Source organism: Lucilia sericata, unplaced genomic scaffold (genome assembly GCF_015586225.1).
Source record: "Lucilia sericata isolate MDLA Ls3-8-SP2 unplaced genomic scaffold, ASM1558622v1 Contig000000F_arrow, whole genome shotgun sequence".
NCBI lineage: Eukaryota > Metazoa > Arthropoda > Insecta > Diptera > Calliphoridae > Lucilia > Lucilia sericata.
Genome location: NW_023994042.1, coordinates 3,569,900 through 3,587,143, shown reverse-complemented (window position 1 = coordinate 3,587,143; position 17,244 = coordinate 3,569,900). Strand labels below are relative to the sequence as shown.

Genomic DNA, 17,244 nt, shown 5'->3' with positions numbered 1-17,244 from the left:
TTATCTTGAAAATGAAAAATTGCCAAAAATCAGCTGGAAGAAACTACAATTGCCAAAGTAAGATTTTATTTTGACATTTTTATTATAATTTTAAGTGTATTCGGCGATCCATATGTTAACGATTATCTTTGTGCTAAAAAATTACGAAACTATTTAAGAGGCAATGAAATTTCAAACATATATTAACAAGATATAGAGAAAAAAATTATTGGTGTAGTTAATAAATATTACTTCATGCGATACATTTGCGTTAAATTTGCAAAAAGAATCAAAATATTTCGTTTGGAAAATGTAACAAAAACCCAAATATTAAAACACACACAAATAAATTAAAAAACTGATTTACTACAAGACTAGAATAACTCAAATATATAGAGTTCTGAAAACTTAATATAAATAGTTCTATCTAAATATTTGTAAAAATGCACCAATTTGATCAATAAAAATTTAATTTTAATTTAAATTAGAAACATATTAATCTCTAATATCAAAACCAAGACTATTTTGTCAAATCTCATGATTTGCTTTCAAATCCGTTTTTCTCAAAGTTATATTTTTTTAGTTATGCCAGTATTGCACCAAATGATAGAATTGGTTTTGTGTGTGTGTGTTTAAGCAAGTATGAAAAATACTTGTGGACATGTGCATAAAAAGGTTTAAAAACTTTGAAATCAGATAAGAAATCGTATTAATATTTAGACATTCATACACACTCATACATAGGACACTATGAAGGCTCTAATTTGCATACAATAAAAACATAGTTGGATAGAAATAATTTTCGAAAAAGGAATTACAAACAATTCTTAATAATATATTCGTCTGGCCCAATACTTTTTGTACCTTAAATTTGATAGGAGAAAACTTTAAACAATACTTTAGTGGTAAATTTGATGAAAATATAAAATTTTCAATATATTTTTGAATTAATTTTAGAAAAGTAAAATAGTTATGTTCTGATCATAAATAAATATTAAATTTAATATTTAATGACAATTTTCGCCTTTTAACATAGTTTTAAACTACAGAATAAGGAAGACAGAAAATCTACTGTGAAATTATCAATAATTGATTGACTAAACCCCTCATTTAAAGAGAACATGAGAAAAAGTGTACAAATCAAAATACTGGCTCGATTGCTGCAACCGAAAGGAAATCGGGGTTGTTGCAAATTTCGAAATGTTACATTAAGCGACCAAAAATGAGAAGAAAAAGAATACATTATTTATAAAAATTTATTTTTATGTGATTTCATAAATTTAATATATATTAATTTAAAGTAGAATTGTCTCAGAAACTCTCCGACTTCTCCCTTTTAAACCCAAAAATTGCTGAATTTTAAAAAAGTACAAAACAGGTGTCTCCTAATTTTGGGAGATATATTCAAAATATTTACAAAAATGTTATTTTGTTTATTAGTTGAAAAGTTATAAATGTCCAAAAAAGGTACCAAAATCACATTTGTTACACATTTTCACCCCTTAAAAGTACGAATTTCAAAAAAGTACCAGACACCCATGTGCTCTTTTTAAGAGTAGAAGTAGATGCATTTAAAATTTTTCTTGTATCACTAATATTAGGTAAGATAATTAAGAAAACCTGTTTTACCCGTTTTTTCCCTTTTTTACCCCTAAATGTACAAATTTCCTTAGTGGATCTATATAACCAAAAACACATCTACTGTCAAAATTTCATGATTCTAGGTTCAGCCGTTTGGGCAGTGCGATGATTAAGTTTTAAAATGAATAAATGTGGATTAATTTTGAGAAATAAAATTTTTCACAGCTTCAATATGCTTCACTTTATTTTAAATTTCTGTTTTGTAGTCAATTTTCTTCTCATATGACACTAGCCCCAGTACAATGTCACCTTCTGAAAATTACTTTAAGATCAATAATCCTATATATATATATATATATATATATATATATATACATATATATATAAAACAGACTGTTTGTAACGCTTTCACGGCAAAATTACTGAACCGTTTTACATGAAATTTGGACCGCTAATAGGTCTAACCCCAAGAGGGACAATAGGCTCTATAAGATCTTGATCGGATGACACGCCCTTTTTACGCCTACTTTTTGTAAAACTTATTTCACAAATTTTGCAATCACAATATGCAAAAACTACTAAACCGATTAAACTGAAATTTTGCATACCGATAGGTATAAGCTTGGAAAGAACTATAGGCTATATATAAGAACTTGATCCGATGCCACGCCCCTTTCTACGCACACTTTTTATAAAACTATCCTTATCTATATCTTATCCTATAATTATATGACAGAGAAAGTCTGTTTGTTACGCATTCACGGACAAACTGCTGAACCGATTTTCATAAAATTTAGAACACTAATAGTTATATTCTAAAGTGGAACAATAGGCTATATGAAATCAACTTTTTGATCTGGATTTTATGTTTCATGAAATTTTGCATGACAACAGTTCTATCGTGGAAGGTTAGGTTAGTTTGAGGAAGAGAATGTTTAATGCATTAAATCCGAATAAATACACCTATACCACTAATTTCGGGCCTGTTATGATCTTAATGAAATGCAATGACCTTTTTCCGTCCATTTTTTGTTACATTTATAATGCTCATAATATATACTTCTTTCAGTATATAAGAATTATTATTTAGGTAGTTAAAATTTTAATCAAAAATTTATTTTTATTTGAAAACTCTAACATATGTTTGTAGGTCCTTAACGATTAGGTAAAATTAAAATCTGTAATCAATTTAATTTATTATCAAAAATCGATTTTCATCTAAAGCGTAAAATCGGTTGTGGATTCGTATACCCCATCATTTATATTTTCCACGCGAAAATTATTCTTATTTCAAACCCTGTAATCCGCTTTTTTATCAAAGTTATATTCATAGATGACATAGATAGCCAACTCAAACTTTACCACGAATAAAAGAGCTTTCTCTCTTCACACTTACATGTTCTGTGTGAATTCAACACAAAGCTACAACAACAAATATTCAATATTTTAATTCCAAAATTCGCACAAAAAAACGATTCGGACACAAATTTTATAACACAAACACACATTTTTTATTTTTTTACAATTATTTTATTATAATTTCTTCATCAAAAACTTTTTAATTTTCACAAATCAAAAAAAATTATTTTTTAATTATTTGACATTTCATTTTTTGTTTTTCTTATTTCAAATTGAAGGTGCAGAGTAGCATTTTTTGGTAGCAAACAAATTTATGAAAATCGAAAAAATTAAAGAAATTTACATTTTAGCAAATATAAAATGCATGAAAAATATTAACATGCTTTTATAAATGCAATCGACAATTCGAAATGTAATAATATAAGAAAATTAATGCTATAAAAACATTGTACTATTATTTCGTCCGATTTTATGCAACTATGTGGGCATTTTATGTGTGGTAAAAAGCTTTAATACACTAACACTTCTAAAGAAAATCTTACTAATACATATTTAGAGTTAGGTTTATTTGACAGCTGAGTTAGGTTTTTTCCGGGAGAGTTGGCCTTCTACGGTAATATTCTATGGTTATATTGTTGTCGATCTGTATATATTACTCCCACCACTTATATTTTCCACCGGTAAACAATTTTTATTTCAAAACCTTTAATTTGCTGTATATCCTCAGAAAATAACAATTTTAAAAGAGAATCGGATGTAGTTTCCTACGATCGAGAAAACTATATTAGATCTCGAATGAATGTCTACGATGTCACTTTTGTATGCAGTACTGAACAAAAACCGCTCCTAAAATAGGATAAATAATATATTCATATTATGTCTGTTCCCGTACTCGTCAGTTTTGCAGGTTTTAGTCAGAAATAGTCAGAAAAACAACAAAATACATTGAAATTTTTGTACGGGAACGACTTATTGTAAAAACTTGCAACCCAAACGAGTACGGGAACAGACATATTACATTTTTCACAAAAATTCGAATTTTAAATTTAAATCTACAAATCCATAGATAATACACATAGATTGCCAACTCAAGCTTTACCACGAAAAAAGAGCTTTCTCTCTTCATTATTTGGGTAACTTTTTTGTATATCTAACGATATTTGATCTTTATGATCTTTTATGATTTAATAAGTGGTGTCTAAATCCATAAAAGCATAAAAGCTAATGAATAAAAATAATATTTTTAAACATATTTTTTTATAAACGGATGTATTTTTGAGAAACAAAGTCGAAAAAACGGTGGTTTTACTCTTTAATGAACAACTCAAAATTGTTTGTCAAATTAAAAGTAGTTTTGTTTTCTCTGTCAATATTCAAGGATTCTTCATATTTTCCTAGGGCAGAAAAAACGTAATTTTGTTCTTTTTAAAGGAATTTGAAATCAATGAGCCCAAATTTTTCATGATTTTGTGCAGAATTTCTCATAATCGTTTCAGAGTTTTTTCAATTGCATGTACTTTTTCAAACAGCAAAAAAAATCGCTTGAAATTTTATAAGGTTAATGATACGTATTTTTGAAATTAATAAAATTTCCCGAAGACTTTTGCCTCTTTACACCAGGGGCACTAAAATTCAAATCATTTGAAAGTGTCCTTAGTTCCCTACCAGTGATTGAAAATGCTGATTTCAGTATAATTTCTCATAAAAAGTTTTTTAAATTTTTCTACAAATTAGTCAAAATTTCCTAATTTAAGCTCATTTTCAATTTCTAAAATTTTAAGAACTTTTTGGTCCAGAAAATGACTTAAAGGGTTAAAAAAAGGCAGAAAAATATTTAAATTTCAAAAAAAGTCATTAGAGATTCTTTACTTTTACAATTTTACTTTTACTTTTACAAGAAACCCGGGCAACGCCGGGTACACGCAGATAGTTCAATTATAAATAGTAGTATGACGATTAAATTCTGATTAAATAACTTTAATGTTAAGACAAATCTATCTATGGACATTTATATGGATAGGCCCATATTTCCGCTTGCCTCCGTATAACCTCTTGTTAATTTTAAATTTTAATCTGAATTATTGTATAAATTCGTTCCATCCCCGATTTCAGCCATTAACTGTGACAAATGTTGTGTATAATAAAACAATAAGGAAAGTATAGTCGGGAATGGCCGACAATATGATACCCTGTACCATGAGTATATTTTAAAAATTATTTATTTTTCATAAATAAACTTTTATGTTGAATTTTACTTTAATTTCGATGTATTTAAGCAATTTATTGATGAAAAACAAATTTTCTAAAAGAAGCTTTAGTGGGAGTTAGGGTCAAACATGGGCTGATCCTCATAAAATTTGGAGGAGAATTATATTTTTATATAAAATTTAGTTATGCTGAATTTCATAGCGATACTAATAGTTATAAGTCAATGTTGGAGGTTTAAGACATTTTTATGGGGGGCTGATATAAAACATAGTTGTGCCGATTTTTGGAGAGATAGTATATTTGACGGTGTTATGATTTAGGAAGCTCAAATCGGAAGGTCAGGTGAAATAATGGACCGACTTCAACCATTTTCAATAGGATTCTTCCCTGTTCGGTTGGTCCAAATTTTATCAAAACATCTTGAAAATTGCGGCGTGTACTTGCGTACAAGGTTTACATGGACAGCCAGCCAGCCGGGCGGTCTTAATCAACTCAGATTAAGGGCATAGCAACATCGTATAACAATAAATCTTTTGTGTTTTCTATGTAATGTCTACAATTCATATATCCGTTATATATTGATCGATTTTGCTAATTTCAAGTAACGAAAAAGAATTTCTGGTAGAATTATTGAAGATTTTAGTTCCTAAGACAATGAAGGTTTCCAGAACGGAGTTTAATCGACTATGCCAATAATAAGGATCCAGAATGTACCTTTATTTTTTAAAGGTTCGGAAAATTACATATGTATGTAGTATGTTGTGGAAATTATAAACGGATTTACAATCGATTATGAACATGAATTACTATTGGCAAATATAATCAATATTTCAATTTATGTCACGTCTTTGTCCCAAAAAAGATTTTGTGTTAATTCTAAACTTAAAACTTGTGTTCATTTCAAAATGGATTTTTTGATTTTACAAATCAATTGTGCGTAAAATCAACAGTTTTAGTTTCGACTTTTATTAAAAATATCCTTCTCAAAAAAAAAAAAAAAAAAAAATTTATGTACATATGTATGTATTTGTTTTATATAAAAATATAGTAGTAGCAAAACACCGTCAATAAGCGAAATAACTTTCTTTCTTCCTCTTCATTTTTATTTCCTTAAAATTTTATTTTCAATAATTATGCACAAAAACCGCTATGAATTCCACTAATTAATTCTATAAAACAGAGAAATAGTTGAAAATACTGTTGTATTTTCAACTATTGTATTTGTATTTGTTTAGATAACAAAAGAAATGACAACAACTGTTCAAACCATTTGAAATACTTATAAAAATGTCCTTTTTTTATTTTGCCAACAAAACATTCTTACAATTCTAGGTGACTCTTTTCTGCACAACGAGTTAAACAATCCAATCCGATCTAATCAACCCAACAGTTAGACAAACATTCGACCAGTGAGTCAGTCAGTCATAAAAAATGAGCCCACCGTCGCTAAAGGTGCCATTAGTAATTGCACTCATACAAATATGTATACAAACTTAAAATATACTAAAACATACCGGCCGTGCTGGGTGATACTTCCGAAATGCGATACGTTTTCTAAGACTGCAAAGAATACATTTTTTCATATTGGGTTAAAAATTACTAATCTATACATTATTTAGGGTCATTATGGCAAAGCCAGTGCTAAATACCTGGGATAAGTAAACTTATTAATTTAATTCACCTTATAATGCAGAAGACATACATTGATATTATGAATGCATGTATTTGCGTATGTCAAACAAGAAAAAAGTACTTATGTATATATATATATATATAGATTTTAGTACCATTGATACATTTTCACTTGAAAACCTATTGGGTCCATTCAGAAGGAAAATAAATTCCAACAAGTATTTGATTGTGTGTGTATGAGGTTTATATGAATTTATATTTTAAACTTACTAAACACACACACACACACATATTTCAATCGTTACCCACCAAAAGGACAAACCATAAGGAGAGACCTCAAATGGTGTAACTATTAAAGCGCCTTTATTGGAAAATGTGTATTAAATCTGACAACAACACAATACAGGACAGAACAATAAGTACAACGCAACAAAACAATAACAAAAATAGGAAAAATTCTAATAATATGGGCGAAGAATAAAATAAATGTGCACAATAGAAACAACTGTAGACGACAAAAAAACAGCACATCCCAGGAAAAAATTTACTTACCCGATAAACACGAAAGTATATTGAAGCAAAGTGGAAGTACTTACATTTTTGGTGAATAACCAACTATTTTTGTTCGACGAGGTTCAAAAAATAACTGATTACAAATGTGCTTACCTGACTTTCCCGGACTATCCGCTTACTCAGTGCTCCATTAACATGTTATTTTTAGTACTTTTACGAATAGTTTTTACATAAAAGTATAAATCATCGTTTTTGGAAAAAACTACTGATGTCAGGAGTCGAACTTGTTTTCTATTAAAAAAATAAAATAATGTTATTGATAGCTACTACTCATTACCAGGTATTGTATTAAATAACTACATATGTACATTACCTAGAGTACTCATTACCAAAAATTTGGAGATTTTTTTTTTTTGCTGGGATGTTTGTATTTCTATTTAATTCCAATGTAATCCCAGTGACTATTTGCGATTGAATTGTTTAAATTTTATAATCATTTTATATTGTTAAATTTGATTTTTTCTGAATAAAAAATATTTAATAACACTAGTTTACAAATTAATAATTTTTGATTGCTCTTGGAATGAAACATATATTGTGGAATAATTATATTTTGTATAATTAACAAGTTTTATTTTTTTCCTATACGTCAACATTTTGAGATAAAGAGGTTTTAATTTTACATCTTCTATGAGTAGAGCTGGTGAAATATTTAAAAAATGAGTATTAATTTTTTGGTGCTTGCAACTTTTTTGGACACTTAACAATAAACTCATGTTGTTATATTGATTATTTTATCATATTTTTTCATTTTACCAGATTTTGAGTAATTATACCCTACACCACTTTAGTGGGGAGGGTATATTGGGTTTGTGCTGATGTTTGTAACGCACAATAATATTGGTCCTATACCCACCTTAAAGTATACCAATCGGCTTTCTGAGTCGATTTAGCTATGTCCGTCCATCAAACTACAGGTCGCAATTTTGAAGATAATTCAATGAAATTTGGTACATGATCTTCTATTGTCCCAGGGACGAAGTCTATTGAAAATGGTTAAGATCGGACCATTATTTTACCTAGCCCCCATACAACTGAACCCCCCAATAGGGCTTGCAATACTTGTAATCAAACTACAGGTCGCAATTTTGGAGACAATTCAAAGAAATTTGGCACATGATCTTTTATGGTATCGTAGACGAAGCCTATTGAAAATGGTTAACATCAGTCCATTATTTCACCTAGCCCCCATACAACTGAACCCCCGAATAGGGCTTTTAAACCTTGTAATCAAACTACAGGTCGCAATTTTGGAGATAATTCAATGAAATTTGGCACATGATATTTTATGGTACCGTAGACGAAGCCTGTTGAAAATGGTTTACATCGGTCCATTATTTCACCTAGCCCCCATACAACTGAACCCGCCGAATAAGGCTTTTAAGTTCATAATTATGTTTAATATACTCATATCTCGACAAAAAGCTGCAAAAACCAAGTTGTATACAAGACTTGATGACCCTAACAAATTCCATAATAATAGGTTCTCATATGACCCTATCCCCTATGGAAAGCCCCCATCAAAATTGCACTTAAACGTCCACAATTTTATTCAACAATAAACGGCTTAAGTATGTATATCTAAGGCAAGGTACAATTCAACTTAAATGCTTTATCATGGCAACTAAATCACATTATATTTTTGTCAATGGTGTAGGGTATTATATGGTCGGCCTCGCCCGACTATAATTTCTTACTTGTTTTTTACATGTTTTTTTTTAATAAAAAATAAATAAATTTCATTATAAAATAAATACATACACATAGTACATACTATGTACCTACAAAACTCCCAATTTGTTTTAAAATTAGTAAAAAGTTATAAAACAGTCAAAGCCGTTGTTTTTTTCCGTTATGTCAGTCTTGTAGGAGCGATTCTTATTAAAGAAATGTGTAGTTTTTTTTCAAAATTAAATTTTTTAAGTTATTTCATCAGTATTTAATTAAATGAGTATCAATTTCTCAAATGTATCTTATATAAAATTTTAGTCATTTAAACCGAAAACCCATATTGAAAAGTGTAAAAAATGAGTAAATAATAGGACTTTTTAGATTTTTTCAAAAATCATGTCATTAAAATTAAATTTTTAATATTTGAATTAAATCTTCTTTCTAATAAGGTATTAAATTGTTTAAATCAACTAATGATACGTAAAAATATTCAACCAAAATGTAGGAAATTCAAATCTCTATAGAAATTATAATGACATCAATACCCGTACGATGCATAATAAGCAAGATATTCGCTAAAACCCGATTTTTGTAACCTTTGACCTCCAATATCTCGCTTAGCGCACAATATTTTTGGTGACTTATAATCCCTAACTAATAATGCTAAGGAGAAGCTATGTGCCAATAAATAAAAATCGATATTTTGGACACCTCTAATGTACACAAATTCATGTGTACATTTCCGAAAAATGTTTATGAAGTAAAATAATTGCATCCATGTTATTAGAGTAAATTTAAACATTTTTAATAAAAATTAATTTAGTTTACTAAATCTAAAATGTACATGTATGTAAGTTCGCCTTAAGAGATCGATGTTTTGTACTTGTAATTTGATAACGAGAATTAAATGTTATAAATGTAATATTTCCTTAAACAACAAGTTAAGATGAAATGTTTTTCAAATAGCTCGTTGAACTACATATTTAATTGAAATGCTTTTCACAATATGGATGATTAGTTTGGAGGCTACACGTAAAAATATATCCTTACGTTTGTACTTTTTAATTAATTTACGCGCAGAATTTATTGGTATCGCTAAGTTTTTATATTTTCCACAACTTTCAAAAATGTTGTGCCAAATTTCATCTTAACTGCATTATTAATTTGTCTAATAATGAAGAATTAGTAAAAGGTTCGAAAAAGAGGCTTTTCTTGAAATTTGTTTGTAATGGAAAATGCAATAGTTGACTATTTATACTTTGTCGCCCAAAAATTGTATTTTTTATGTCGTGAGAAACAAAATGTGACCATTTTGTCAAAAATCTAAATTCTCAGCAGCTTAGTTTATAATAATAATGCACAATGGTTAAAAACTTTAATTTTTGGTAATATGTAATTCGATATCTCTGAAACTATTCGAGATATGGTAACGAAATTTCACATTGTTGAAGCTGAACCAGTTAATTTAAGACCCAGTGGAATAAAATTATACTCAATTTTCGTTTTCAGGACTAATAAGCTTAAAAATCATTAAAAAATCTATAAAATATAAAAATAAACTTAAATAGGTCAATAATTCACTTATATACACTAGTATCACCAAGTAATTATGCATAAATTACTTTAATGTAAAAGTAAATCCTTCTACCAAAATTTTTAAGGATAGGCCCATATTTACCCTTCTCCTCGTATAACCAAAGTAGGGCCGCAAATACGGGAACTTTTGGAGGATGAAGTATTTATAATAAAGCTTAATGAGTTAGAAGATGAGTACATGTCGTATTTATAGATGTTTGTCATTTTTTATGGGCAAACAAAGAGCTGAAAACTATAAAGAAAAAAATTAAAGGACTGCACTCTGCATATCGACATTTTAAATGAAATATTTCACTAAAACTTATTTTTTAGACTCTCAATTCTTCCTGAATATCTTTGTGCAGTATTAGATGAAAATTTCTAAGGGTTCCACCAAGAGATATTATAACAAGAGTGTTATATTCGGCTGTGCCGAATCTTATATACCCACCATCGAATCATTGCCGAAAAGGAATGCTTTCTTATAAATAAACTTTGATATTTCATTTATTACATCTATGTATAATTTTACCATCATTTAAGGCAGCTATGAGCGTTAAAGGCATTTTCTGAAGGGGACCTTATATGGGGGTTAGGGTCAATTATGGACCGATCGTTATTAAATTTTACAAAGCGATTTAGGTTTCTATAGAATATGTTCATGTCGAATTTCATCGCGATAGATGCTTCTTTTAGACAGTTATGAGCCTTAAAATCATTTTTTGAAGGGGACCTTATATGGGGGGTAGGGTCAATTATGGACCGATCCTTATAATATTTTACAAAGATATTAAGGTTCCTATAAAATATGTTTATGTCGAATTTCATGACTATAGCTGCTTCTTTTAGTCAGTTATGAGCGTTAAATTAATTTTCTGAATACATACTGCCCATTAGGGTGGGTCGAAAAAAAAGTTGAGTCAGTCACCACCTACGATTAAAGATATGTTAATAACATTTCCAAAAATATAAAAAATATTTTTTTGCCACGCCTAGAAATACCGCCCTTTTTCTTTTTTATATATAACGTCGCCATTTTAAGTCCGATCGTAACATATAATATATCAATATTTATGGCTTGACTGTAGCTATATTTCACTCTTAGACAATTGTTTAATTCGACGTCATATTCTATGCGCGACTTCTGATATCTCGGATCCTTCCCCAAAATCTAAAATTGTGGCTATACTAGAATAAAGTATATTCAATTATATGAGCTATTAGCTTTTAAAATACTCACTTTTATGCATAAACACCTATTTTATAGATATTTAAAAATTTTCAATCATTTATTAACCGTTCTCACAACAAACAATTTATTTGCCAGGAAAAACAGTCGAAACATTTTTTTTTTAATGAACTATATACAACAGAAATCTTTTTTATTTTTTCAGTTACAAACCATTTCAAATCCTACTTCCTTTCAAAATAGAAGAAAGTTAACTATGTTAACTATGTGTTTACTGGCAAATAAATTGTTTGTTGTGAGAACGGTTAATAAATGCTTGAAAATTTTTAAATATCTATAAAATAGGTGTTTATGCATGAAAGTGAGCATTTTAAAGGCTAATAGTTCATATAATTCAATGTACTTTATTCCAGTATAGCCACAATTTTAGATTTTGGGAAGGATCCGATATATCAGAAGTCGCGCATAGAAAATGACGTCGAATTAAAAAATTTTCTAAGAGTGAAATATAGGTACAGTGAAGCCATAAATATTGATATATGACATGTTACAATCGGACTTAAAATGGCGGCGTAATATATAAAAAACAAAAAGGGCGGTATTTCTAGGCGTGGCAAAAAAATATTTTTTATATTTTTGGAAATGTTATTATTAACATATCTTTAATCCTAGGGGGTGACTGACACAACTTTTTTTTGTCCATAGAGACCGACCCACTCTACTGCCCATTTTCAATACCAAACAAACTGCATCAATATATATTTCATGACTATAGCTGCTTCTTTTAGTCAGTTATGAGTGTTAAAGTAATTTTCTGAATACATACTGCCCATTTTCAATACCAAACAAACTGCATCAATATAAAATGTCTATGCAAAATTTCAGCCCGCTAGCTACCTCCGTTTGGACTCTATCGTGTTTTCAACAGACAGACGGGCGGACATGACTAGATCGTCTTAGAATTTAATAAGGATCCAGAATATATATACTTTTATGGGTTTTAGATGAATATTTCGATGCGTTACAAACGGAATGACAAAAGCAATATACCCCCCATCTTTTTTGATGGTGGGTATAAAAATGAAGAAGATACAACGAAAATTGTCAGACATACTTCCAGATTTTTGGTGGTATATTTGCTGTGAAACATCAATGAATAGAAAAACAAATACAAAGTAATAACTTATATACATGCAGACATCCTTTAGTAAATTTTATTTGTTTTATTTGTTGTTGTTTTTGTCAATTTTGTCCACAATTGAAAATTTTACTTTAAATATGTAACAAAAAAATGTATTATTTTAAAAACACTTTTGCGAAAAAAAGGAGACAACATTTTTTGTTACAACACGTGGATTCAGGTGCAATAAATCCATCCTAATCATTCATTAAAATTAAAAGAGCAACTTGAGAAAAAGTAATTCGCAAAATATCGCCCTTTACAAAAAAATCAAAATTTTGATCACTTTTTACTCATATTTTAAAGCGTATCAACACTCAGTACCTTTCCATTGGTCGGAGCTACAAAGCATTTGTTAAATTGAAAAATTATATAAAAAATAAATTATATTGTTTGTGTCATACCAATTAATAGTGTCCTTTGAATAGTGAATGACTGCCATAACGGCACAAAACGTTCTAAGGACCCTTTAAGACATTTTTCGATTTATCTACCGACGTACTAAATTTTTTACAATATTTATTGAAACTATTAAGTGTGGAACCAAATCAGTAAAGTATGCCTTCGGATTTGCAAGTATTTTGTACAACATTATTTTTGGAAAATTGTATTCAGTGGACGAAACTTCGAATAAAAACTTGTATAATGAAAAATTTTACGTACAAAAAATATAGCAACAGAGAGACGATCAGGCATAACCAGATGCCTGGGAAATATGGAAAATAACTATGCGAATATTCAACTGGAATTAGATTTATTTCCTCCAAAGTAATTTTCTGTACGGTTTTTAAAGGATTTGAATAAGTATTGACTTTAAATACAAATGGAAAAATAATTTCAAACCAAAGTTTTTTTTTAATTATTATAATTTTTGATATTTAATTCATTAATATTCAATAGTATTGCGTCTTATGTGTATGTGTATGTATGAATGTAAATTATAAAACACATGTAACAAGTCGTCATCTGATAAAAATCAAATATTATTATGTAAAAATTATATTTTAAAATTCAGTGTGCAATGCTGTCTGTGATTCACGCGTATTTTTGTGTTCATTTTCCAATGGAAAATTATAATTTTTTCAATGTTTCACGACGAATATTCTCCTGGTTCTATCATCAAAAGTATGTATGAAAACCAAGGTAATAAAATAAATTCCAACAAATCTTATGATTAGAGTATTCCAAATATTATTCAAAATAAAAGCGAACACTCACAATATATACAGAAATACTAAAGAATAATATTAATCTGCTGTTAATTTCAAAAAATATTTCATGCAGTTTTTATAAATTACTTGTATTGCAATTAGGGTTTTATAGGATTTGAGTTTTTAGTTTATTTTTATTAAAATCAAATGCAAATTTTGTAAATAAACACTAATTTCAATATAACTTATATTAACAATTAATTTAAACAAAATTCTATACAAATTACTTTTGTTATCAATAATAATTGTCCTGACAATTTTGTCATAACATTGCTACAACACTAATAAATGCCGACTATACCTGCTACTTTTTGATCATGACGTTTAGTATAATACAAATTTATCAAATCTAAAGTACTGCCAAAAATATAACGCACTTTAAATTAGAACTTATTCAAATTATTCAGGTTTATTAATTTAGCAACACAATTTATTTCAAATAAATAAAATAAAATTAACGGGACTTCTTCTGTAAATTTGGTTTTAAATACTTATTTAAATAAAAACCATGATGCAAATTTTATTCAAATCGATTTTTTGAGTTGGGTCACTTGACATGAAATTGGCAATATATCAAATGTTTATAAATATACCTAAATATTTTTATTTTTGTATTCCACAGATTTGCAGTTTGATGGACAATCATCAGACATTTGCTGGTAATTTTTCCCTAAAAATTATTAGACTTCCTCCAAAATGATGTCCTCTTTTATGATCTCACTTTCCATGTCAGGAATAAGAACAACGACTTCTATCTCGTTGGAACAAAATTTTTTTGAGACGTATGTTTTGATTTTAAATTGAAATTTTCATCTCCTTTTGAAAAATGTACCTATGTATCGAAGTATTTTTTTGCCAGTTCGGCCTGCTACTCCAAAATTTGAAGCCGAAGAATTTCTTCTGAACTATAAATCAGACTTCGATATATTTTATTGAGCTTTAATATTATTTAATTGATGTAACATCTCACGATGTTAGTTCCTCCATCTGTCGCATCCTCTTCACACGAGCACACAAGTAATATGGTCTGTCTACATTTTGTGTAGAAGAGAACGGATGGGATCGTCTAAACGCAATATGTAATGAAACCATCACACATTGAGAGAAAATACTGATGGAAAATTTAACAGTCATATGGCTCTCTTCATTTTTTGAAATGATTCAAAAAACAAGCAAGTCGCATTATATCATGGATGTATTTTTATGTAAACGTTTAAAAATGTAAAATTTTAAAAATGTTAGATAGGGCCGTTTGCGTTTTAGGTGACGATATTATGTATATTCACATAGTTGGTTTATTACTAGAGATAAAAGAAGTTTTTTATTTTTAGATTTTATTTTAAAAGAAACCATAATTAGTTTTCGCTATCAACCTAAAATTATCGAAAAAAGCTTTATCTGAGAAAAAAACTTTTAAAATTGATTATTATTGGCTTAAAGAAGGGTCGACCCTGCAATAAAATTCTTATATTTGTTAATGGCTTATTGAGGGTGTTTAAAGTTATTTGACGTTTATGAATACGATGTTCCTGAATTTTGCATAAAATTGTTTAATAAAACTAAAATAAGTTTTTATAAATATAGCCGTAAGGCTATAACTAGAGTTTGGAAATTGCCGGACTTTTCAAATTTCTGGGAAACGGGAATGATAAAATAAATTTTTGGCATTCCCGGACTTTTAAAAATATAAATAAATTTTAAAAAATCTTAAAAATTTATCGAAAAAATCTTATTTTCTATTTTACATTACAATATTTATACAACAAGCATTTTTTTGAACTTCAATTTCCATACGTTAAGAATGCATACATATGTATGTATAAGAGAATTTCTAAATTTTTGGTTCTATTTGTACTTGCTATTTCTTTTACATAATGTGTGTTCGCGTACTTTCCAGTAAAAAATATATAGTAACTTTATGATAGAGAGTAAATTGTTTTAAAACTTCATTTTACAAACATATTAATAAATAAAAATTTACACCAAATCACTAAGAGAAAGACAAATTAAAATGTTTGAAAAACGCTAGATTGACAATATTTGTTATGATTTTTCACAACAAACAAACTATTTTAAAAACTAATTTATGATAAATAAAATTTAAATAAATCTAATTGCAAATAATTTTTTAATATTCGTGTGTTATTTATTTATATATTTCTTTCAATAAATGTAAAATTTACCAAATTTTTGTTTTCTTTGATTTGTTTACATAATCATATACATATCAACCATATCTTGTGAACATATGTTGGATATTTTTTACTGGGAAAAAAATATGCAGTAAAATCAAGAAAATCTCTATCAACGAATTGTCATTTTTATCCCTCTCTTACTCTCTCGTTGTAAGTTTTCAAAAGTACGCAAACGGAATCCAGTAACTATTGTTACAAATTGTACGAGTACGCGAACAGACCTATAGATTGATAGTTTTTAATTTAGGGTTTTTTCATTTAATTTAGCACAATTAATGGCATTTTGTAATTTTTCTTTAAATAATAAAATCGCTAGATTTTCTAAAATATGTTAATTTAAAATTTCCCGTTTTTCCTAGAAATGTTTAAAATAATTTTTACTAAAAACTATAGTCTTTTTATCTTTCTTTTGTTTTGCAGAAATCAAATCAGATGGAGTTAAACAAATTCCCATTTTGAATGCCTATGTAATAGAAAAGAGAATCTGAACAAAGGAAAAGATATCGTCAAATAACCATGATAAGTTTTCTTTAAGCTTATTAACTGCTCATTACTTTTAATCAAAATCCTGCGGTAACTAAAGCGACCAACTTTTTAGTTAGTTGGAATAAAGACCACTTTTTCTTGTTAATATAACAATGAATAATGATGAAGAGGAACGTGTTTGTTTGCGGTAAGTTCCGTTTTCTTTTTTTTTTTTTTGTCTTAAATCCATTAGTGCGACACTTTTTTTTAATAATATGTGTTCTTGAAATGGGGAAAAATAGTTACACATATGATACTGCACTAGGCTAAAGCTTTTTTACAGAATATTTAAGATAGTTGGGTTCAGACTATTAATCCGATCTGAAAAAGGTTAACCAAAAAAAAAAAACACCCTAATGTTTTGTA

The 17,244-nt window shown here is 28.2% G+C and overlaps 1 protein-coding gene across 6 annotated transcripts in view; it reads left to right on the top strand.

Annotated features, from left to right (window-relative positions):
- Nucleotides 1–17,244, top strand: part of LOC119606237 (adenylyl cyclase 78C) — a 107,683-nt gene that overhangs the window by 15,706 nt on the left and 74,733 nt on the right. For all 6 annotated transcript variants that reach the window (XM_037959917.1, XM_037959987.1, XM_037959827.1 and 3 more), the window contains exon 3: nucleotides 16,774–17,026. In XM_037959917.1, the coding sequence (XP_037815845.1) occupies nucleotides 16,992–17,026 (35 nt within the window). In that variant the 5' untranslated portion in view covers nucleotides 16,774–16,991. The remainder of the gene's footprint in view (nucleotides 1–16,773; nucleotides 17,027–17,244) is intronic.